The sequence below is a fragment of the Strongylocentrotus purpuratus genome, unplaced genomic scaffold (genome assembly GCF_000002235.5).
Source record: "Strongylocentrotus purpuratus isolate Spur 01 unplaced genomic scaffold, Spur_5.0 spur5_scaffold_15, whole genome shotgun sequence".
NCBI lineage: Eukaryota > Metazoa > Echinodermata > Echinoidea > Camarodonta > Strongylocentrotidae > Strongylocentrotus > Strongylocentrotus purpuratus.
In genome coordinates this window covers 942,574-966,261 of record NW_022145600.1, presented here as the reverse complement: position 1 = coordinate 966,261, position 23,688 = coordinate 942,574, and the positions used below count along the sequence as shown (strand labels likewise).

General features: G+C 36.3%; 2 protein-coding genes across 3 annotated transcripts; one reads left to right on the top strand and one right to left on the bottom strand.

Moving 5' to 3' along the window:
- Positions 1–10,011, top strand: LOC585319 (E3 ubiquitin-protein ligase MARCH5). The gene is given in 6 exon segments (XM_030985306.1): positions 1–305; positions 3,105–3,202; positions 4,327–4,459; positions 4,462–4,534; positions 5,105–5,595; positions 6,327–10,011. Coding segments are annotated over 5 exon segments (885 nt in total). The 5' UTR covers positions 1–305; positions 3,105–3,128; the 3' UTR covers positions 6,441–10,011.
- Positions 10,012–14,194: 4,183 nt separating this feature from the next.
- On the bottom strand, positions 14,195–23,508 carry LOC763610 (polyadenylate-binding protein-interacting protein 2B). Of its 2 annotated transcripts, none has more exons than XM_001199641.4 (5): positions 23,351–23,508; positions 21,516–21,639; positions 20,150–20,330; positions 17,842–17,978; positions 14,195–16,710 (listed from the first exon to the last, which is right to left on the bottom strand). In XM_001199641.4, exons 2-5 carry the CDS (start codon positions 21,624–21,626, stop codon positions 16,666–16,668), a joined length of 474 nt encoding a protein of 157 aa, XP_001199641.2. In that variant the 5' UTR covers positions 21,627–21,639; positions 23,351–23,508; the 3' UTR covers positions 14,195–16,665. The 2 variants fall into 2 exon arrangements, with proteins under 2 accessions (XP_001199641.2, XP_030841165.1); XM_030985305.1 differs by having other exon boundaries at positions 23,443–23,495.
- Between the last annotated feature and the right edge of the window lie 180 nt (positions 23,509–23,688).

Genomic DNA, 23,688 nt, shown 5'->3' with positions numbered 1-23,688 from the left:
TAAATTTAGCTAGATCTAGATCTGTGAAATGTACGGTGCTGCTGCGCTGTACATAATGGTTGCCGTGTTACTTTCGCATGATATGACTTAGGGCTAGGGCAAAGTACAAGCACAAGTGTGAAGGACGGGACTTTGCATGCTAGCGAGTTTAATACCAGCTTCGCGTACATACGCTGTTCACTACCGGCTGATCTATCTACATGTAATACGGCTACGACTACGACTACGAGAGTATGCTATGAATGCTGAGAATACTCCCTCTACATAATCTTACTATTCTTAGTAGATGTAAGGGTGGGTACACTGTGAGTGTTATTGCTAACTTGATTGTTACACTTAGCTTACAGTTACAGACATACAAATCACAATGTCAATACATGTGAATGATGTGTACTGAGTTGTGTACAGAGTGAGTGTTGGTATTACCTAGGTCTAGTGAGTTTGAGTCTAGTGTTAGACCTATCTATGATGATTATGACTTTACATGACTGGTGAATTGATAAGTGATGGGTACTGTGACATTTTAAATGCTGTGTTTGTTTTGTGCATGTGATTGTGAATACGAACCAGTCACATATTATTCAGAGACGTTATTTATTTAGGTGAAGAGAGGAATAATATAGATATCTAGGCCTAGGGTCTATAAAGAGTCGAGAGGCCGAGCCCGAGACTGCAGTGAGAGATGTTGATGTGATTTAAAGTCTTTGGCAGTTTAATAATATGGTCAAGGAAATCAAACATAGTCGAGCTCTGCAGAATTCCAAGTGAGGCAATTAAAGGTAAAGACCAGTTCTGGTCATGCGATTGCATTGTGAAAGAAACGTTGTGGAATCGATCAGAAAAGGTTGATCATCTAGCATATAAGTATTTGTGTGTAGGTCTACTGCAAGGTTCTGGAATCATCAAAATGATAAGAAATTTGGCCCATTCGTCATAAAGTTACAAGCACTGTTCACAGAAAGATTATATGGGACTATGCATACGTGCGCGACAAGTGCGTTTATCTCTCACACACCAATAGATACGGTAAACTAATTTACCAAATATATCAATTAGTAGGCGGTTTCCCGGCAAATTTTTTATCATCATGTATTACTATTACCGGTAGTCAAAACATACTCTTGCACATGATTGGTAATAAGAGCTTCCATTTCATTTTTTGAAATTGGGGCGTTTGCAATACTGGTCTTTACCTTTAAAGGTAAAGACCAGTTATGGTCATGCGATTGCATTGTGATAGAAATGTTGTGGAATCGATCAGAAAAGGTTGATTATCTAGCATCTAGCATCTGCAAGGTTCTGGAATCATCAAAATGATAAGAAATTTGGCCCATTCTTCGTAAAGTTACAAGCACTATACACAGAAAGATGTATATGGGACTACCCTATATCCCTCACAGACCATGAGAGAAACAAATTTACCAAATATATGAATTAGTAGGCGGTTTCCCGGCAAATTTTTTATCATCATGTATTAGTCAAAACATATTCTTTCACATGATTGGTAATGAGAGCTTCCATTTCATTTTTTGAAATTGGGGCGTTTCCAATACTGGTCTTTACCTTTAAGTACATTAAAACTAAAAGTAACTTGATTTTATGAGAGAGAGATGATGAGTACTATGATGAGGCAGAAGAAATTGACCAGAGGTACGTGTAGCCAGCACTCCAGCAGAGAAGGGAGAAGTGGAAAAGGAGGAAATATTTCTTGACAAGTTTGCAGCATTTTATGAAATCATTGTAAACTAAAATACAACTACAGTCTGTGGGCATGAAATGAAATGCATAACACACACATAGGAGCATCACTATCCTGGCTGTGTAGTACTAAAAGCTGTGCTTTTGATTCTCAACATTTCAAACAGCACTGTACAAAACTCAACTGATTTCACTCGATATCGGTACTTTAGGGACAATCGATGACACCTAAATAGCAGTAAAATACAGTTTTATCAACTTACTGATATTAAAAAGAATAATTTAAAAATTCAAATTGTAAGTCTACTGTCAAACTTTGCTTACGGCTGCATCTGCATGATTATGTGCAGTCTATGCAATATTGTGTGGTGTGCATATTTGTGTATAGGTCTAATAATACCTTCCTCACAGCAAGCATGCAGTGCTAAAGGTCAATACGCATTAGCGTTGACTCTCTATGCTTTGCCTGAGTGGCATAACATGCCTGTCATTGGGAATGTGGGTAAACTTGTGGACGTATCGTTACTCATAGAGTCCTAGAATCCTGTATAATGCCATTTTAATGGTTTTATGAAACAATGATTTTTAAGTACACTAGCTGTGTAAGGGTACGTTTATGCGCAACTTTTTCAGGCCAGAATGAGGCATCTGTTACGCGTTTAGTTCAAAACCTGGTTGCGTCTTCTCTCATTTTTGTAGAATCACCGAAAAACGGCGATCGTAATCCCCAATCGTAAACTCACAAAAAGGTGCGTTTACGATAGGCGATTCCAGGGAAGCATAAACGCACAATCATTTGTAAATGCGTTTAATTGGGGTCAACGTAGCATGCGCAGTGCAGGTGTGCGAATCAAGCTGCAGACTCTGCACTTCTCTGGAGGAGCCAGAGAAGTGAGCATAAACAGTACACCGTGGAACTGCGATTATGATGAGCGTTTACGATGAGCATTTCAAATCGCTCATTCTGCCTTCAAAACTGAGCATAAACGTACCCTAAGCCTAACAATATATATACATGTATATCTAGAGATGAAGAAAATATAGATTGAGGAAGGAGAACAAAGTGAGCAAAATGGAGAAGGTGAAATGAGATGGGAAGGATAAAAATGAAACTTAAATGAATATAGACAAGTATGATAAAGGGATAGGGAAAATGATGATTGAAACTAGTGTTTAAACAGAAGAAAGACAAAGATTTAATGGGGAAAGCTGAAGAAGAATGGACATAAGGTAGGTATAGTAGGACTAGTAGGACTATTGAAAAGGGCAAGAGGATGAAAAATAAATAATAATTTAAAAAAAAGGAAAATGAGAGGAAGAAGCCAAGCTGCAAAAAAAATGATCTCGCCTTCTGATTTTGATAATCCGCAATAATTTTGTATTTTCCTTTTTTTATTTTGTTTCAGATTTGTTTATGAAAAGCACAGGTAATGACTAGTTACACAACAACCATGGAAGAGTGTGCTACAAAGCCTCTATCAAGACCCAACAGTGTTGATGACAGGTCAGTGTGAAAGAAAGCTGTGCTATCTTTAATCTTCTATATTTGTATTCATTTTTTATTTCCATTTAACATTTGACCAGGGACAAGTTGATAATTAGAAGCATTCTATTCTTGATTATAGAGTTATGAATGCAGTGTCCGGTAGAAAGTTGTAATGTGTTGATCAGAATCCAAAGTTAGCACAGATGATGCGGACATAGCGGGCTAGAAAGGAAACTCCAATTAGAGTTACGATGACGGGTTCAAATTTCCGACCATTTAACTTATCAAATTATCCTTACTTATAGGAACTGAAATGAAATGTATGAAAGTGTGTATGTTGGATGGACTTTAAAAGCTCAAACATCACAACGACAAAGATGCATTAGGGACTTACTGAAGTACTGAACATTTAAACTAAGTATTGACGAATTAAGTGGAGGCTAGAACAATTGTTTTTAAGAGGAATGTTCATTTAAGGGATAATCTGGTTGTCCAGAATACAATTTTTAGCTAGATTTCCCCATTCAAGAGCCTAATACCACTGTAGTTTGTATACCGTCTTTGATATGATTGATTGAACTTCTGAATAGATGAGAGGAGGTATACATGTAGACCTGTATCAACTATTTTAAAAGATTTAACGAAATCCATGAAATTGTCTCCCTCGGTCATATGGGTTGATAATGCCTCTCCATTTAAAGTTACATTTATCACCTCACATTTTGTTCTCTTAGTGTACAGCCCGTTTATAATTACAATGATGATATACTTCTAAAGAACAGTTTGGCCATTATAAACATTGGAACCCAACTCTCCATATTTTCTACCATAATAAATGGGCATTCAAGAACTGCTTTTAGCTCAAGAAGGAAAGGCCAGTGAAGTGCTTGTATCCTTAGATTTCTGTAAAGGCACATTAGTACATGTGACATTGTACTTATTGGTTGGTAAGAGGAGATGACAAAAGTAATTTCACACCAGAGTTGTCATACAACTCTTTTAGAGTCAATAGAGTGATATCTTTATGTTGTACGATACAACGATCTGAAGTATAGTATGCTTTAAAAAGACCTTGCTGTAAACTGGCTATATGTGAACAAGCCGTTACTGCGTTTTCTAATGACTGTTAACATTGTTTGTAGAAGAACCTGTTGGGTTTGCTTTGCTACGATTGAAGACGACCGATCAGCGGAGTGGGTCAGGCCGTGCCGCTGCAAGGGGACTACTAAATGGGTCCATCAGATGTGTTTGCAGCGCTGGATTGATGAGAAGCAGCGCGGGGTAACAGCATGGCTAAGGTCATGTGCCCTCAGTGCAATGCAGAGTATTCTATCACATACCCTGAACTTGGTGAGTGATCATTTATTTGTTTCCTCTAGTGGAAAAGAAAAAGATAGACACTGGATGATAGTTGATAGCAAAGTGCTCTATGTCGTGGAATACAAAAAAACAAATCCATTTTTTAAAAGAGTGACAATGATGACATTTATTTCCATCTGACCCAGACCCAATGAAAAGAATTCTATTGATTATTCAATGAATCAATATTGAATTGAATTCCACTTATGATGTGAATAAAAAAATGCATGAAGCCATACATACAGGGTGGATATTGGATACACTTGCTCTATATAATATTTAGATACAAAGTGTAATACAGATTGCAAAATCAATTGATATTGTTTAATTATATTTACTCATGAACCAAATTTGAGTTGTCTTTTTGCTGGTTGTTAAGAAAAAGGTGGGATTACAAGGTGGGATTACTTGTCTACCTTTGTATCATTTTAGATATTCCGTTGATGATGATGAGGTGGAGTCTACAAACAAAGTCTACCGTAGTCAATATGAAAGTATTTTTGCCAAATGAAACATTTTTAAATGGAGATCTTGAATGTTGTAAATATTATTATTTTCCAGGTCCTATAGTATACATCTTGGACCTCGTGGACAGGTTTATCTACAAGGTTTGCCCCTTCGCAGCGGGAGGTATCGTTGTTGGATCAGTGTACTGGACAGCTGTTACCTACGGCGCTGTGACCGTCATGCAAGTGCTTGGACACAAAGAGGGTCTAGACGTGATGGAACGAGCTGACCCTCTCTTCCTACTCATAGGCCTTCCCACAATCCCTGTCATGCTCATCCTCGGCAAGATGGTCCGATGGGAGGACTACGTTCTGCGGCTTTGGCGTAAGCATTCTCCCAAGCTACCATTCTGGAATTACCTGTTCCCAGAGGAGAGCGTTAAGACGCCAATCGTCCCCAGGATCCCGACGGAGCCTCAGTCGATCTCTGATCCCATCTCAGCTACTAGAGTCCTCTGCGGAGCGCTCATCTTTCCAACTATTGCTACTATGTGTGGGAAGCTCATGTTTAGCTCTTTAACATCAAATTTACAAAGAACAATATTGGTGAGTATTTTGTATTCTCGTGGAGGAAACCAATAAGCCATTGCGTAAATACTATCTGTGCATGGGCAGATAAAGGTCATTTGTGATAAAATTGTAAAACCCACCAAGATTAATACGTGCTCATTTTATGTAATCATTATTAATGTGTGCACCTACGGTACATTCTATGATACAAGAGGGCAAACAAAAGCTTTTCATGAAGCACATACATGACTTCTGCATTGATTATTCTAAAATACACAAAGTGGGACTTCTCCATGAGTAAAAGATCTGTGGATATTTGAGGTCATTTGACCCATGTGCTAACTACGAAATGGTCTATTTCTAGAATGAAATTGTTAATTAATGTTAATGGAAAAGAAAAAGAAAGCTTGTTGAAAGATGTCATGTTATTACCGATATAATCAATCAATACAAAAAGAGAAAAAAATAATACAATTATTAGCACAAAGGAATGGAACAAAGTTTCCTTGTCCATGTATTGCATGTTGGGATACACATTGGGCTATTAAACACTTGCTGAAAGTGTATTTCACTGATATTTCTGTTTTGCCATTGAAAATTCAAGATCATTGTTAGGATATACATTTAAAAAATTAAATAAAGAAACACTTCTGGAGTATTGATGCAAACATGTTTTGTTTCTTACAAAGATATTTTTCATGTTCAGGAATGTGTCTTGATAATGTTACATACGATTCTTGTATCTTTTTCTTGCTTGTGATTCACAGGGTGGAATAGCATTCGTCGCTATCAAGGGTGCCCTGAAAGTATTCTACAAACAACAGCAGTATCTACGCCAGGTTCATCGCAAGGTCCAGGACTTCCCTGAGGAAAGCCGGTAGCCTCAATCAATAAAACACTACTTCCTCGATCCTCCAAGCTCTCAGCGGGATCATGCCATGTAAACTCTTCCTAACGAGATAACACAGAGAGGAGTGATGCATTACTCATCCTAGATTCCACATTGGATAAGTAGGATGGGGTGATTGTTACATGTGTTCCAGCCACACCTTCTAGGAGTTAGAGTGGTAATGTGGAATCGTAACAGCAGTGATACCAAAATTCTGGAGTGATGTCAAACTGAAGAATGCGGAGCCAGGTACTACGCAGCATCTTACAAGTGCTCCAATCAGTCAACGACATAGTAAATTGCTTGCTGTGTAAAATGAAAGCATGACATTTCATATCATAATCACTTAAATATATACATGTTTCCGTAGTTATGACTATTACATTCACTTGGTACATGTAAGAGGTAATTGGGTTCATGTATAGCGCTCATGTCTGTCAGATTTTACACTCCTGGATCTCCACAATTATTACCCCAGCTTTCGCATGGCTGCCGTTAAGATGCTCTAGCATTTCAAGGAATTAATTCTTCACCTGGGTTGAGTGTGGCAAATGCTGATCAATATCTTGCCAACGGACATTAGTGCTGCTGCGGGACTCTGGCCACTTCCTGACATGCTCAAGCAAATGTTATACATGTTCAATCATGTATATATGTTTATGCCAGTTACTAGTGATGTGTAACCATAACAAGGGTTATTTGTCATTTACATATTATTACTTGAAACTCTATACTATTCGCATATCATGCAAGACAGAGGTTGCTGTAGAAGACTATCACATAGCTACAGTATCGTACTTTGATGGTTCAATGTGTTAAGTTCTTACTCGAGGCATATTCATTTAGTACTGGTAACCCAGAAATCGGTGGCTAAATCGAAATTGAACAAAGAATTTGATGTGTTCAATTTTTTATTACAGGCCTACATATTATTAAAACTGTTAAACTCAGAAATCATTTACCACTTTGTTTTTAAAAAAGCAATGGGGAATCTGGTACAGTGCTAAAAGCAGTTTGGGAATGAATTTTCTGTATACCCTGAAGGTGATCGTATGGTAGGATTAGGAAGGAGCAATATTCCTAACAAGTGGAGATGGTGCACATCATCTGCAGTACATGAATCTGATTGACATGATAAATAATATCTGTAATGGATTTCTACATAATGTATGTGTATTGGTTGGTTGGTTTGTTTTACCTGACTGCTAAGAAAGCATGTGTATGCTTGTAAGTGAGCAATCAGGGGGATGACGGCTTTAAGTCCTCTCCGAGGGACTTGGTAATGAGGATTATTGCCTTACCAAAGGGCACTAGTGCATTGAATTAGTCTCGAACTCGGGACCACTGCTCTACCAGATTATTGTTTTAATTACATTGCAAATGATTGTCATATGACGATGATGTAATTTGTTTTACAGAGACACCTGTTATCAATAGCGTTGTCATCCGTTACAAAGATAGGAATATTGAATGATGTACAAAATAAGGAACTAGCTTGCTGGAGTTGTTCATAGCGATATAATATGTATATAAACATTTTTGTGTACAGTACGTGTTTGTAAAGTTGTAAAGATTTGATGATTATGTAAATTATTTATAATTTCCTCGAATGTAAATACAGCACGTCTTATTGATTTTATGCTAGGAAGGAGGAAGAAGAAAATCACATAACGGACCTATTATCATCAGCAGTCTTGTGGTTTAGGTTCACGACTAACACAGTCTAATAGAGTATCGAAGTACTAATGTCATATGCGCTTGTCGCCCAGGTTACTGGTTCTTAACAACAGAGCCTAAGCATGAGGTTCACCAAGAAATCATTCAAGCAAGGGACTGGAGCAGGGCAAATTCAGTGTTTGGAGGTGGTGTGATCATCACACCATTGTTTAGCACACAAATTGTTTGGAACCAGCAACCTTAACAACTTGGCCAGAATGACATCACACTCTGGTACTTCTATACTCTAGTCACACTGTCAGACTGACTTCAAACTAATGGATATCCAGGAAACTTGGCAATTTTTTTTTTTTTGAGGGGGGGGGGGGGGGGGGAGGGGGAGGGGGGGGTTGTCATTTAGTCTGTTGAGTGTGAATGAAGTGCCATCATCCTTATGAAGTATATAGATGGAAATGAAACTTTGGAAAAAATTATTTGCTGAAATCTTCCCTGTATTTATAGGGAAAGTGAATGAAGTTGAAGATGAGGTTGTGAAGAAAATCTTTAATCTATCCATTGTATTTGTGTTTCAGTTCTGTATTTGTGTTATAGTTCTCAAAATATCTAACATGGAGTTATCATGGCACATGCACCATATTTCACCCAATTATTTTCTAAGAAATATTGTATTACTTGGTTTATTTAAGTAAAAGTTTATCCATAGCAAAAGCATATTTACTATTCATGTATTAAAACTGTAATATACTTTATGATTGGAATTATTTCTAAATACAAACGCACCAAAGCACTCACATGCATAGATACACTATACTGTAGGAGTTCTTAATCGTGCACATTTTCTATGGCCTACAAGGCTACATTGCTACTTGCAATTCTAGTATATTTTGTTGTAAGGCTTCATATATCTGTAAGCATTGATGTATAGACTAAACAGAAATCAATTGTTTTGTCTTTTAAAGATATCATATAGTGTACATGTAAGTCCAGATTATGAATAAAGATGAATATTTTTTTTCTTGGTACATCTAAGTCTGAATCAATAATATTTTTTCTTTTAAATCCATTTTGAAAGCTATAAGAGGCCAATTACATGTACATGTACCTTCATGGGTATCTTTCTCTGGCTGGACACATCTGGTTTTTCTTCTTATACACTGTTATCCTTAATATGGAATTCTGTATTTTTCATTCAAGGTTTTTAATGTTAATCTACAAGAATAGGGATTTGTTAGTGAACTATGAGTTGGACACTATTAACCAGTAACCATCACCCTTTATTAAACACGAAGATGGATGGCAGATTAATTTTTAAGATATTCAAATTTTTCATATGGGATTTTTATTAAAAAATGCCTTGTTATGCTTATAGTTTTGTTTATGTGTTTGTGGTCCGTACTTTCCTCCTATAAAAAATAAGGAAAAAATAAACCTGTTTTACCCCTTAAATCTACTAAATTTTTGTATATTAGAATCTTCATTAAAATATCATTATTGAGAGACTTATTTTAGATTCAATTGTAATATCATTGAGTAGACTAGCCTGCTAAAATGTTATTTTTGTATAATTTTATTAAGAATGTGTTTAAACTTTAAATACAACTAAAATGGAGGTGATATCAATAGCCCACGTTGTGAATTTAACATAGTGATATGGAACCTGTAGCCTACAGGACAAAGTATCAATTTTGTTGTGATTTGTACCCTTTGACTTATGCATTTCCATATACATTGCTTTTTAAAGAACCATTATTTTCATTCAAGCTAAAGTATATTATATTAACAAAGCAATACTGCAATTTCATCAAGATCTGTTAGATATATAATGTAATTGTATATGTATATTTAAATCTATAAGGCATTAAATGTGCTTTATTTGCCAATCTTTATCGCTTGCTGTGATTGATGTTATTGCTTGTGTGTGAGAAGTGATCAGAAAGATTGTAATATTTTAGAGATACAAACTTTAAAAACAAATACGACTTCACTAGGCTAGGAATAATCAAAAGATCCCACTTGACTTTTGGCATTTCATTTTGAAAAATAATTACAATCTTTATATGCCACAAAAACAATTTCCCGTGCATCTATGTATTTATCATCATAATGCCCTCTCTGTGACCGTAAGGAATGAACACTCCCCAGGGAGTGGAAATGGTGCACATATTGTGTGCGTGAACGAGTATGATAGCCGGGGTAATAATATATATAATATAATCGGGAGCGCCAGGAGAGTCAAATCTGACTGGTATGAGCGCTATACAAGAACCCATTATTATTAGGCAATTGCAATTAAATGAATCAGCATTAGATTTTTCAACTCTTTTAGGTCACTTTCCAGCATGCAACTTGATGTTTGAAGTTACTCAAGAAGTGTCCCCCCCCCCCAATAAAAAAGAAAAGATGGCCAATCGTTTTGCCTACAAATCACTGTTCTGTACTATGTCCAAGGTTCAGTTAAAAGCTGCATTTACACTGCAACCCCAAAATTGTGATTTTTCTCACATTCCGGTGTTTCAGAATATGCAACTACTGGCAAACACAAAGAAAAATTGAAATCTAAAAATCCACATCATGAGTGTATAAATAAAAATGGGGTTTGAGATGTGTAAATAGGCCTTGAGTGAATAGAACGAACATTAATGTGATACATAAATGTCAATGTCAAATCGTTTACATTCATATTATCTGTACAGACCCTTATCTGAAAGGAATTCAATATGATACTGCACGCTTACAATTAATAGAACACACAAAAACACTTCACACACTTGTTGGTCCTTTCAAAATAAGTGATTTTATTACACTCTTTGAAATGCAACATAAAAAAATGAAATATCACAGGAATCTGTCCACACTTACGCACCATACAAAGTGCGAATGTTGGAGCATGTTTAACATAATAAAACAAATTAAGAAAGATGCTACATAGAACTAAAATATAAAGCAACGGACGAGAAATAAAAGTTCATTAAAAGTGCTTTGTAGAATGAGATCGTTATTTGTTCAGCTTTGCTGAAATCAACAAAATGTTATAAAGATGGCACATGTTGAATAAATCTGAATAAACTCTATCTACTTTGATTGAAAAACAATACTGAAACATGCATTAAGTAATAGAAAACAAGCTGAATGTTGCATACACAGTATTGCAGAAAAAAATGGAATTAATTTCCCATTATTCTTAGGGGGGGGGGGGGTGTTTCAAGATGTGATTTATTTAAAACTTAAATCAAAATAGAGAAAGTCATATTCTTCTAATAACAATATCGTCTGTTCAGAGCTAGTTACAAGAGCATTCACTCATATTTTTTTACAATAATAATAAAATAATAATAGCTCACATTTATAATGCGCCTAATACTATGTTTCTATGCGCGGAACATATTATTACCCTGGTCATCGGATTCAGGCTTACCCGCACACAAGGTATGCACATTCTCCACTCCCTGGGGAGCATTCCAGCTAGTCGCCATTTTACGAGCGCCATTGCTAATCAAACCACATTAGCTTTCAATCTGGCTCCAGACAGACAAATTTGAGCATAAAAACTAGGTTGCATACATTTTTCTTACGATCTGACACATCTCAAATTCTTTACTCTGGGTCAGTGAGGAAAGAGCTCAAGAAACATTCACATTATTTCATAATGCATGCTTTGATCAAGATCAGGTTTACTGTAATCCAACCATTGTAATGGTACATACATTCAAACCTTCTTTATTGATCACCTGTCCATCAAGACCAAGCATTGTGTTTTCTTTGAAGTATTTTTACATAAAGGTTTAAGTCTATATGTATTTGCACCAGGAATGAAGCATACATGTATATGATTTTCATTAAAAAATACAAATCATACAGATACAAAAACAATGTCAAGTCTGCTTTGATTAACATTAATTAATTAACATCACTAGGTAATCCATATTGCATGGAGATAAACCAATAATATACAAATAATTCATGTTTGAGAGTGCATAGTGAATATGCACTGCAAGCAGGTTAAGTCACAATGGGATAATGAATAAGACAAGTCTTGTTCATTATCTGGTTCATTGTGACTTAAAAGGTAATACAAAGTTTTGGGAAATTTTGAAATTTGGGTGGATAGTGATTCTTTACAATTTTGATATATTTGGATGCCCCAGTGGATGAATTATAACCACTAGAAAATTTAGCCCCTAAAACACTTCTGCTTTCGAGAAAAATTTAATATAACAATTTACCGGTGCTCCCGGTAAATTTCGATAAATTTCAAAAAGCGCCTACGGCCTTACAATGGTAGCCTGGACCATGAAAATCTCAGAATATATAGTTGTAGTATATAATTTCCAAACGGGAATAGCTAATTGGTTAATTTTAGTCAAGAAACATTGTTTAATAGCTTAATTAATATCTTGACCTTGAGAGGGAGCTATACAACATAAAGAGTTTATTAACAACAACTTCATAACTTTAGACTCGATTTCAACCGCGACAACGATCACTGAGTATTGTAGTATCGCATATGCTTCCAATATGTTCATTTGAACCAAATTCATGACCCCATACCAAAACTTTGTATTACCTTTAAACAAGTGCAGTGTGTATCACTATTGCCCAAGCTTCAAAACATGAACTGCTTGTTTAATCAAACAGGTTGGCAATATGATTTTTAGTCGAGAAATAAGCAAATAAACCTGATTTTTGAGCTTGCTACCTAGCCTAATTAACTTACAAATTGTATAGATTCAGCATGAAAACTGAGTTGAAACCCTACATGAATATACACATATGGGTAAATGTATATTCTATTCACAGCTGAATGCTGACAATATGTTGTCCCTTCAAACAATAGCAACTACGCATTCATCAAATGGAGGGGGGAGGCCACCTACATTTGAAATATACAAGAACCATACAATGTAACATTACTGTCATTCATTTCCTCCCTATAAAGTTTATATCTTTTTTTTTTCCTGATGTTATGTATTATAATTTTTTTTTCATTATTATTTTTTAGTTACTTCGAGTCATTGTCTCTTTATGTGCACATACTGATTCAAAGTGGTGAGAAAAATATTAAGAGAAAGTTCTACTTCTATAATTCTTTACATAGGAGGAAAATTATTAAATGACAGGGTAACACATCTAAAATTTCACAATAGTTCTACAAGTGCTTGGCAATATCACAATACTTTCTAGTAGATTGCTAATAAAACTTTATGCTTATCTTAGTATTAGTAGTTTGGTCTTTTTTTCTCATCCAATACTGAATTTTTAAGGTCGTAAATGACGTAAATTGCATCTCAACAAAATCTGAATTAGAAAAAAGGATAATGAATCATGAATACACACTTTTTGTGATTAATTATGCCTAGAATACTAGTAGAGTTTAACGTCTCAAACATTGTTTACTCTTGCCCACCTTCATAGTGATGGATCGAAAACATTCATTAAATGAACAATCCCCTCCTTCAAACTGTTTGGCTCAGACATTTTTAACATGACCCTGTGTTTAAAATCATGTTAAAAAAAGAAACAAATTCTTGACTAGCTTCCTTTGTTAAACCTGATTTCGGATTTCGGACAAAAGCTTTAACACAGCGTTGAGTTGAAGTTTTAGTACAATAAGGGCTCAAGGGTACATTGTATATGCATGCAAAATTGCAAATCATACACAAGGAAAGAAAAAGACTGATTTAAACTGAAGTATCCTCCTGAAGCATATACTAACCAGTGATAACTCTCCTTATGACAGAAAGGGAGCAGATTTCCTTTCCAACAAAGAGAGATCAATCTCAAACCCGGTGTAGTACTAATTAGCACTATCATTTTAGGCATCCCAACTTATTGGTGAGTACCGTAGTACAGTACAGCAACCAAGATGGTAATATGCTAGAGGTCAGAGTATTCTGGAGCTCTGGTCATGACAAAATATGGAATTCTTAGGTCATTTATAGAAAGTCAAGACCTATCTCATGCATGATAGTTGATATGAATGGGCAGAGGAAAAATTGGCTCTGTTGGAAGTCTTGACACAATCTTGACACAATGAGATGAAATCTCATCTCATATGTGCATAAGTTTTGGAATCTGTTTGGGTTTTCTTTTGTTTTTATGCAAAGCTATTAGATCAACAACTGAGAATGCCATGAATTTATATTTTTAATCATTTCCAGAACTCAAGATACTATGTAAACCCAGTTTGACCTTTGATAGTATGTGTTATGCATTATGAAGGACAGCACAGTGGCAACAGGGATGAGATCCTCAGCACAATGGGTGCAATAAACAAGCCATTTGAGTGAACTAGCATTTAAGCCACTAATCGCAGCAGCATGACCTCGCTCAGTTTGTGTTATTTATTTACTTGTATTTCATTGAAGAACACCTTATCAGGACAAAGTAAACTAAAGCTAACTTCATCAAGGTTTAGAAGAACTATAGGAGATAAAAAAAAAATCCAGTATTTGTTTTAGATACTAGAAGCACACTAAGACATTGTCAGGAACACATACAATCCTTCTTCAATGATGTTTGTGTTTAGCAAGCCTCATTTATACATGCTACGGTAAAGTGCCCGGAAAGGAAATAACGGCAGATTAAAATCTTTTAAGTGCAGCGTGTGACACAAAAAGATATATATATTGTAACACAGAGGGCACAGAGTATTAAAGCAGTATTTGATTCTAAAATCCTTTTGACAGACAGTTTACCAATACATGAGAACACAGCTTTGGAGCTAAGGAAGTGGCTCGACTCGGAAGTGTTCAAAATTTCAGCAAAACATAAACCTACCAAACATAAAATATACAGTAAAAATAAATTATATCTCATTCTTTTTGCCTTTTGACACTGGAAAAGACCAATATTTACACTTCATACTGTACACTGTACACACAATCCAATATGTTTTGACTGAAAGCATCATGGCAAAAAGAAACTTTGTAATTTTGGTCAAAACATATTTATCAGACTCAGAGTTGACTTTAATTTCATGAAGAGTGCTATATGGCACATGGGTAGTTGATTGATATGGCACATGTTCATTTCATACATGTTCACAATACTGAGAAGAGTTGAAAAAAAGTCTATGATGATTCCCTTAACATGCAGCAGTGGAGGAGGAAATAAAGTACTTCAGTCTATATGTTATAGCACACATTTAATGGAAAAACATTATTTTTCAAAGTAAAAGCCATTTCATTTTACAATTTCGAACATTTTTCAAGGTGAATCAATGTCAAATTCAAGTTAAGTCTGGGTCTGTGTCTGGCTTATGCTGAATCACGTACTTAAAGGACAATCCAAACCATGTAATAAGTTCATTTGAATGAAAGCAGATCAATCAGAGAAATGGCATGGCAAAGGTTTGAAATAAATCGGACCAATAATATGAAAGTTGTGAATGTTTGAAATATTATGTCACTAGAGCTATGCGTATCTCGAATTGGCAATTTTGTCAGTGGATATGACTTAGTAAAGGATAATTTTCACATTTGCAGAATACAAAATTTTCCCAACTGCCTACTCAAAATGTATGATGGAGAGTATATTATTATAGGGTAAAAGTAAAGACAATCTCGAGTCATACATATTGAAGAAAAAAATAAGAAAAATCAATTTTAGTCATGGGTGTTTGAAAAAATAGGAAAGTTGTCTGGCACCACATCACAGTGAAATCATTGATTCAGCCAATTTAAAGTTCCCATATTTATAGTGATTACAAACTTCAAACAAATTCGCGATTTCCTTAGTTTATGTCAGATTTTGTTCAAACTTTTACCAGTATGTTTCTCTGATCCTTCTGCTTACTTTTAGAGTTTTTTGCTATTAAGATTGGATTTCCCTTTTAAGACATGTCCGTGAGAGACGTACACCATAAAACCCAAGCAGCGTTGCACTTGGCAGACCGGTAAAACTGTGTTTCAGGGTAATCATATGATTCATTAAATATTGCTAAGGATTTACGTATGACGACGCTGAATGATACTTTCAGGGTCTGATGGCTTTTTGAAAGTAATGTGGTGTAACGTTGGTCACGAAGGATGAAATTCATATCTTATGAACGGTCTTAGAATGGTGATGGAAATACTTATTTTGAAAAAGTTGTCAACTCTGTAGCCTCGTTCATGTTTAAAGTCAACTCTAAAATGTTGCTTCAAACAATAATGTACATCACAAATGCATTGGTATGAAAAGTATCTTTAAAATATATAATATATAATCAAATACAAAATCAGTACTCTTTTAAAAAAAATACTGTTTTGTCTCATTCTTATTACAATGAATACAAAACTGGCCCATGCCAGTGCCCAAATTTGGTCTCACAGTTAGGGTAAGGTAATAATACCACGCAATGCATATGTGTGTACATGTATCAGTCAAGTTTAAACATGGAATAATAATAATATATCACAGCTCCAACAGAGGTTTTAAACGAAAGATAAACATTCATACTTTATACACATATATTTGGTTACCAACATGTCTTTGTTTTTTTTGTGAATGACAGGAATGCACGTGGTCTCGGTTAGGAGTTGGTGTTTCTTGGCCCTTGCTTATCTCTGGGGGCAGCCCTCTGATGAATCCGAATCCGTTAGGTTCTAAAAAAAAAATTAAAAAATATGTCAAGAGGAAAATTAAAATGTGTTGTCTTTGCATGTGGTTTATCATACAGAGATATATGGCTCTTAAAAGTACATCAATAACAAATTAACCAAGTATTCTGTGAATGCAAATTGTGTATATCCTTTTGAAAAATTACAGAAAATGTTTTTAGCAAAACTGGGAGATACATTTATATAAAACTATCTTATCAGAGATCTTACATTTTGGCTCTATCTTGAATCATTTTGATGATTTTATTTCACCTGCCTGCAGAGAAATCAAGTACATACGGGAGAATAACCGACCAGAGGATCTACAGCTTAAAATCCCTTCCAAGGGACCTGGTCGTTCCAGATTAATGCCATACAAGAGAAGATAAAGTAGTAGCAAAATAATATTTTAAAGAGAAAAAAAAATTGAGAAGATAAATACCAATTATTAGTAAAGTTACACCCTTTTGTTATGTGAATTTGAGGTTGTTAATTACTGCATGCAATATCAAATTCGACTTATTTTTTTCCTGATTTTCAAATGAAAGACACTACACGCACATTAACAGAGTACTTCATCAAAATAGATCACTGAACAATAAATAAAAGAGGAAAGGAAGACATATGTAATGCATGTTCAGAATCATAAGAGCATTCACTCTGTGTTAAAACCTATCTGCACTAGTTTGGCCAGGAGGAATTAGACCTCCCTGCAGGGTCACTGACAGGTGGTTATCACATCAAATCAGCTCTCAATTAACATAAGAAAAAGGGGATCATGGGAGACTAATGAATGCTGTTTAGGCATTGTTTGCTATATAGAGCATACATGCCAACATTTGAAAATCAGAAATCTGTACAAATTAGGCTATTTTCAAAAAAAAGAGGAACAATCCTAACTCTCCTATTCAATACTACAGACAAATTTGTACAGGAAGAGGAACACCTGCATTAAAATGATAATTATTTTCTCCCAAAAAGAGGAATGTTCCTCTTTAATCTGAACAGTTGGCATGTATGTATAGAGGGGGCAAGTAGCTACACGTAGTGCAGTCCGGCATTAAAGTATGTGAGTTATCGCCCTTCTGGCTCCAGACAGTACCGGTATATTCTTTGTTGACTGATTTTCATCCTTACATCATGTTTGTCTCCAGAGACCTCATCTTCAGAACTTTGCCATGCCGCCTCATAGTTAGCATCTCCTGAGGCTCCAACATCACTAGCAGGCAGCAGGATCACATCACCATTACCATGGTGACCATTCTCATCACCGTCTGTTATAGAGGAAGCAGAGCATGGAGGCAACAAGTTATTAACTACACGGGTTAGAAATGTAGGGGGAATTGATAAACAATGGTTTTAAACATAAATAAAAGGTAAATCTCCGTGTATAAGGCGCACCCCTATTTTGGGGAGGGGAAAAAAACAAGTTTTTTTCTGTTTTGTTTTGTTGCCGAAAACCCACGCGGGGGAGGACCTTCATTTAACATTGAGGTGCAGTTAAAGGCGCTGATTTGTGCCTATAAACTTGTCACAAATAATAGTAACAATGTCGTTTTTAGAAGAATGTGTAAGATCATTAATGTAAATTAAAAACAATTAGAGTACCTAGGTCCTAGGATAGAACCTTGTGGTACACCATTTGTTATATATAAACAAGGGAAACGCTCTCGGCGGTCTCGCCTGAATAACGCAATTCAATATGATAAACCAGAACGTCAATGACGTAGCGCTCATCCGCATCTCGTAACAACAAATATTGTAAATTTTATGAGGTACACTTTTGAACTGGTCAAAAAATAAAAATTTGATGCCCTGGAAGGGACATAATTTCATTTCATTTGCATAAAGTACCATAAATAATCAATGGAGCAAAATCTCAAAATCTAAAAGTTTAGTGTTCCAAATTTAGCTCTACCAGATAAAGCAAACCAAATCAAAATCGGTCGAGAAATGAAGGAGAAGAAGCATTTTTTGTGATTTCGAATAAATTTGCATAAATTAGCATAGATAATGAATTTCACGATTCTGTGTAGAAGTTTTAAATCCCCCTCCTAACCCTATCATATGAAACAATCAGAATCAAAATCGGTTGAAAAATAACCAAGAAGAAACATTTTGAAAATCTTGATGTTGATGCCACAACAAAGTCTAAGTTTGTTGACCTTAAATGACATTTGACCTTTACTTAGTGACCTGAAATTCTACTCACATGATTGGGGAGACTTGATAACCCTATAGTCCTAGTTTCATTGACTAAGAACTTATACTTTCAAAAGTATATCAAAAATTCAAAAACTTAACCTTAGGTTAAGTTTTCGATGATGATGCTACAACATAGTCCAAGTCTTTTGACCTGAAATGACCTTTGACCTTGACTTTGTGATCTGAAATTCTACTCACATGATTGGGGATACTTGATTACCCTATAGTCAAATTTTCATTGACTAAGAACCTATACTTTAAAAATTATATCAAAAATTCAAAAACTGATGTTGACGGCGCCTATGTCTCGCTTTTTGCAGGCGAGACAAAAATTGAGGAATTATTATTATAAACTACATATTGAGATCTATTAGAAAGATTATTTTCAAACCAAGATGACAGACACATTTTAGTGTTGTTGTAGTCTCCGAGTGGTGAGTCAACACACTGATTACAGAGCTGAGAGACATTGCCAGGCATAGCACCATAAATCAAAAACTAAAACAAAAAACAAAAAACAAAAAAAAACAAAAAAATTCTGTACCTGTGTATAAGGGGAAGGGGGAGGGGGGGGGGGGGGGGAAGGGGGTCAGTGTGATAGCCAACCATGCTCTTGGTATGACATCACTATGATTCTCCCAGCCGATCAGCCCTTCTCTCTTCTCTCTCACTAGAAGGCTCACAACATTGTATCATTTTCAAATACCTCAATCATTAAGAATTTATATTTTTGAAATTTCATATCTTATCCTATAATGGCAGATTTCAAAATCCGGTCTCATCAGAATGTAAATGCTGTGGCTCATTTTCTTTCTCACCTTTCCTCAATCACTTTGAGACCTTAATCAAACGTATCATACAAAGCTCAACACAGCAAGCATCCTGTACATATTGGCCCCCAAATACAAATTTAGGATCTCTGAAGTTTTGAAAGTTTACTAGGGGGACCTACAAATTTCAATACAGACCTTGTTGAGCCCCTGTTAATGTACTTACAAGAACTGGTTTGTTAATACAGCTAACCCCCTTTAGTGACCACCTGTATCTAGAAAGACCACCCGTCTACAAAGGCCACATTTTTTGTTTCCTTTGAAAATGGTTTCTCAGTGAAACATGTACTAAAGGAACCTGTACATAAAGACCACCTGCCTATAAAGACCACTTTTTTGTCTCCCTTGGGTGGTCTTTTTAGACAGGTTTCACTGTATCAAGTGTTTTTCTTCATGATAGTGGAACTTACTAGCATTACTGATAGTGAGGTTCTGGAGTGATGGCAGAGTGGTTGTTGTACTGCTAGATGATGATGACGATGACAAGGAGGAAGGTATGGGTGGTGGAATGAACAGACCTAAAGCTTCTTCTTCCATCATATCTTGGAAACAATACTCCAAAAACTCCTCTTCCTCCAGCTGAGCTAAAACCTACAAAAAAACAGTCAATTCAATTCAGTCATTTAATGTCCAACATTTATCAGATAGAGAAAATTTGCTTTGCTGTCATGAATTGGGATCATTTAAATATATTTTTCAATGCACCAAGGAGTGGTAACATGTCCAAACATTACAGAAATGAGAAATAAAGTCACCGTTATTTTTACTACTATTATTCATTGCTTCCTTTCTTTTTATTTTCTTTCACTGTCATATCAATTTGAGACTTTTCCTAATGATTAGTTTTGCTGACAAAATTTTGGGCTGGTGGAGTAGGGAACCTTGTCAAGTAAAGGCAATGAAATAGCTTTAAAGGTCGGTTGACATCCAAATATAAGTTCATTCCTGTTGATGTGCAGGGCTACATATAACTCACATTTGTTATTCAAACATCTAAATATCTTTCATAGATTTTCAAATATTTTCAAAATAATTTGTCCACACCTACTGGCCCGAATTCACAACGGAGGTCTGTGGACAAACCTTGGTTTGTCGACAAACCTCCTTATGTTATCGTACAAACCAGGTTTGTAAAAAAGGCGTCAAAACGGGTCATATGTCGTACATAAACCTCGGTTTGTCAACAAACCTCCTTTGTGAATTCGGGCCACTAAGCTCCACCCTAAAAAAAATGCTCCAGATCTCATTCATCTTGGGACATCATCTGTCAATCATTAGTGAGCTAACAAGAGACAGTGTTATGTAGCTCAACCAGAGCTGACCACCTATTTACAATAGACCATACAATACCAACATAGGAGTTGCTATGTCAGACGTGCTGTAGCATCACCAGGAAAAGAAAAGTAATGTGGAGGTATTGTATGAAAGAATGCAATTCTTTTGTGAGCATGGGCTGAGCTGGGGGAAGTTACATACCACTGCCTCTTGTTAGCTCACTAATAATTGACATACGGTGTTACAAGATGAATGAGATCTGGAGCATTTTTTTTAGATTGGAGCTTATCAGGTCTGAGAAAATTATTTAAAACAATATCTAAAAACCTATGCAATATATTTAGATGTTTGAATAACAAAATATGTGTTGTATGCAGCCCAGCATATCAACTTATATTTTGATGTCACCAGACCCTTAAAGAGATGTTTAAAACCAGTTACTTCAATCGTAATAAAATAATGAACCTTTTTCAAGAAAGTGGGCATGATATATATACTTACATCTTGTTCAAACTCTAGCTCTTCCTCTCCCATCCACATGTAATCTTCATAAGGGTTATCATCCTTGGCTTTGTTCTGGGAATCTGGTACTACTGCTAGATGTACAGACATACTGGCTTAATTCCTAAGGTAGATAAGTATTAAAAAGTTATAAGTTGCTGTTGCAAAAGGAAGTCTTCTTGGGCCTTCTTAGGGAAACTTTATCACCCTGCAGCAAAGGAAATATAAAATCAGAGCCTACCAAGCCCTTGTGCCACCAGATGGAATATGGGTCTGGAACTCTCACAAAACCACCTGTATTGAAAATCTAGAAAGCATACAGAAGGATCCGGGCTAACTCGGCCCGGGAACAACTCGGCCCGCTGCAAAATCAGTCATTTTTTCGTCATTTTATGTAACTCTAACCCTAGTAATCCTACACTAACCCTAAACCTGCAAAAAAATGACCATTTTTGCAGCGGGGCCCGAGTTGTCCCCGGGTCCGAGTTAGTCCGAGTTAGCCCGACTCCGTACAGAAGGATGCTGCTTGTTTCATACATCTCGCCTACAGGAAGCAGAAGAGCACTTCTCCTTCGCAGCTTGTGGTAAAAATAAATTTAGATCCGCTGCACTCTTGCACACTCTACCACAATATTGTGGATATTCCACTCCAGGAGGCTGCCATTCTAGTACTACCAGTATCACTATCAGAAGTTTGTAGCCTCCTGCTGGTTTCCGCATCCTGTTTCCTCATAAACTTCCTCGTAAACTAAGCAGCCATGGTTTTACCTGCACCTCACTTTTGTTTTACTGTAAATATGCTCTTTAGACGTTACTTCACTTTCAGCCTCACACTGCGCATGTGTGCACCCTATCCTGTAGCTGTTAAGGCTAGCTTCCCAATAGACTAAAAGCTTCAGTCTCTGAATATCAACGGTTGTTCCGCTGAGATTACATCTGGCTCCGCTGAGTGACCTGTAGGGATGCTACTCCGAGAATAAGGATCGTCTGCGTAAACGAGGAATGTCTTCATAAACGCTGACAGACGCATTCTCAAAAATAAGGATCGTCTGCATTTTTGCAGAGGTTTCGTATTTCTGATCCGCGCGTTGGCGATGTGGGATTTTCTTGATGCATTTTACATTGACTTTGTACAGAGACTTTCACGAAATTCACGTTACGAGGGATAAATCCTTGGGGAGAAGGACAACCCATAAAAGTAGACGGGAAACTGGGGGTTTTCTTACGCGGAATCTTTTTTTCGCATCGCCAGCACGCGGTTCAGGAACCTGAAACCTGCAGAGCGCCGATGAAATAAAACGTCTGCGAAAATGCGGACGATCCTAATTTCATAGGACACAATTTGTCCAAGTTTACAAGGATATTTATGCCGACGATCCTCATTCTCGAACCATGCAGCGTCCCTACTGCTGACCGCCTCTATTGTTGGCAAATGTCAGTTTTATTAAAGAACTAACCATACCAGACGGTTATTTCTGACTAGCTTCCAAAGTAACGCCAACAACAGGGGTGTACAGTACAGCCTGAAAACTCTTCTTCAATAATATTTTGACCTTATATTGTTGAGCCCCAGATTTTTTTATTTACTGAATTTAACACAAACATTTTCCTGTTTCATCTACACCTTTTCAGAATCACTTTTCTAATTTTATTTTCAGCTCTTCCTTCTTCAACTTCTTGTTTAAGTTGTTGTCACACTTGCCATGCTTGCAAACTCAACTTCTCCAGTTTTATTTTTTTTAATTTTTAGCAGGCAGCATGCAGCACGCAGCACTTACATTTACTTATTGTTTATGACTTTTTGTCAACCTGGACTAAAATACATTTTTTATTACCTGTTTATCTTGATGTAATGTCACCAACAAGAAATCAAAATAGCTTTTCTAATGTAGACTCACTGGCAGTCTCAGACTCTCAGCTCACTCACTTTTTCCAGCTCAGCTCTATTTTGTTGTGCCAATCCTGTTCTTGAACCCGCGCGTTGACCTAATCGTGTTATACACCAGTTTACAGTTGTATCAGTGCGCATGCGCAGACAGTTGATCTCGGGTCACTGGCCCCGGAAGCGGGGTCAATGGCCCCGGAAGCGGGGCCAATAACGTTTGACCAGGTATTTATGCGTAAATTAAGATTGCGCCCATGCAAATGATGATATGCGCGCACAACGCAGCGC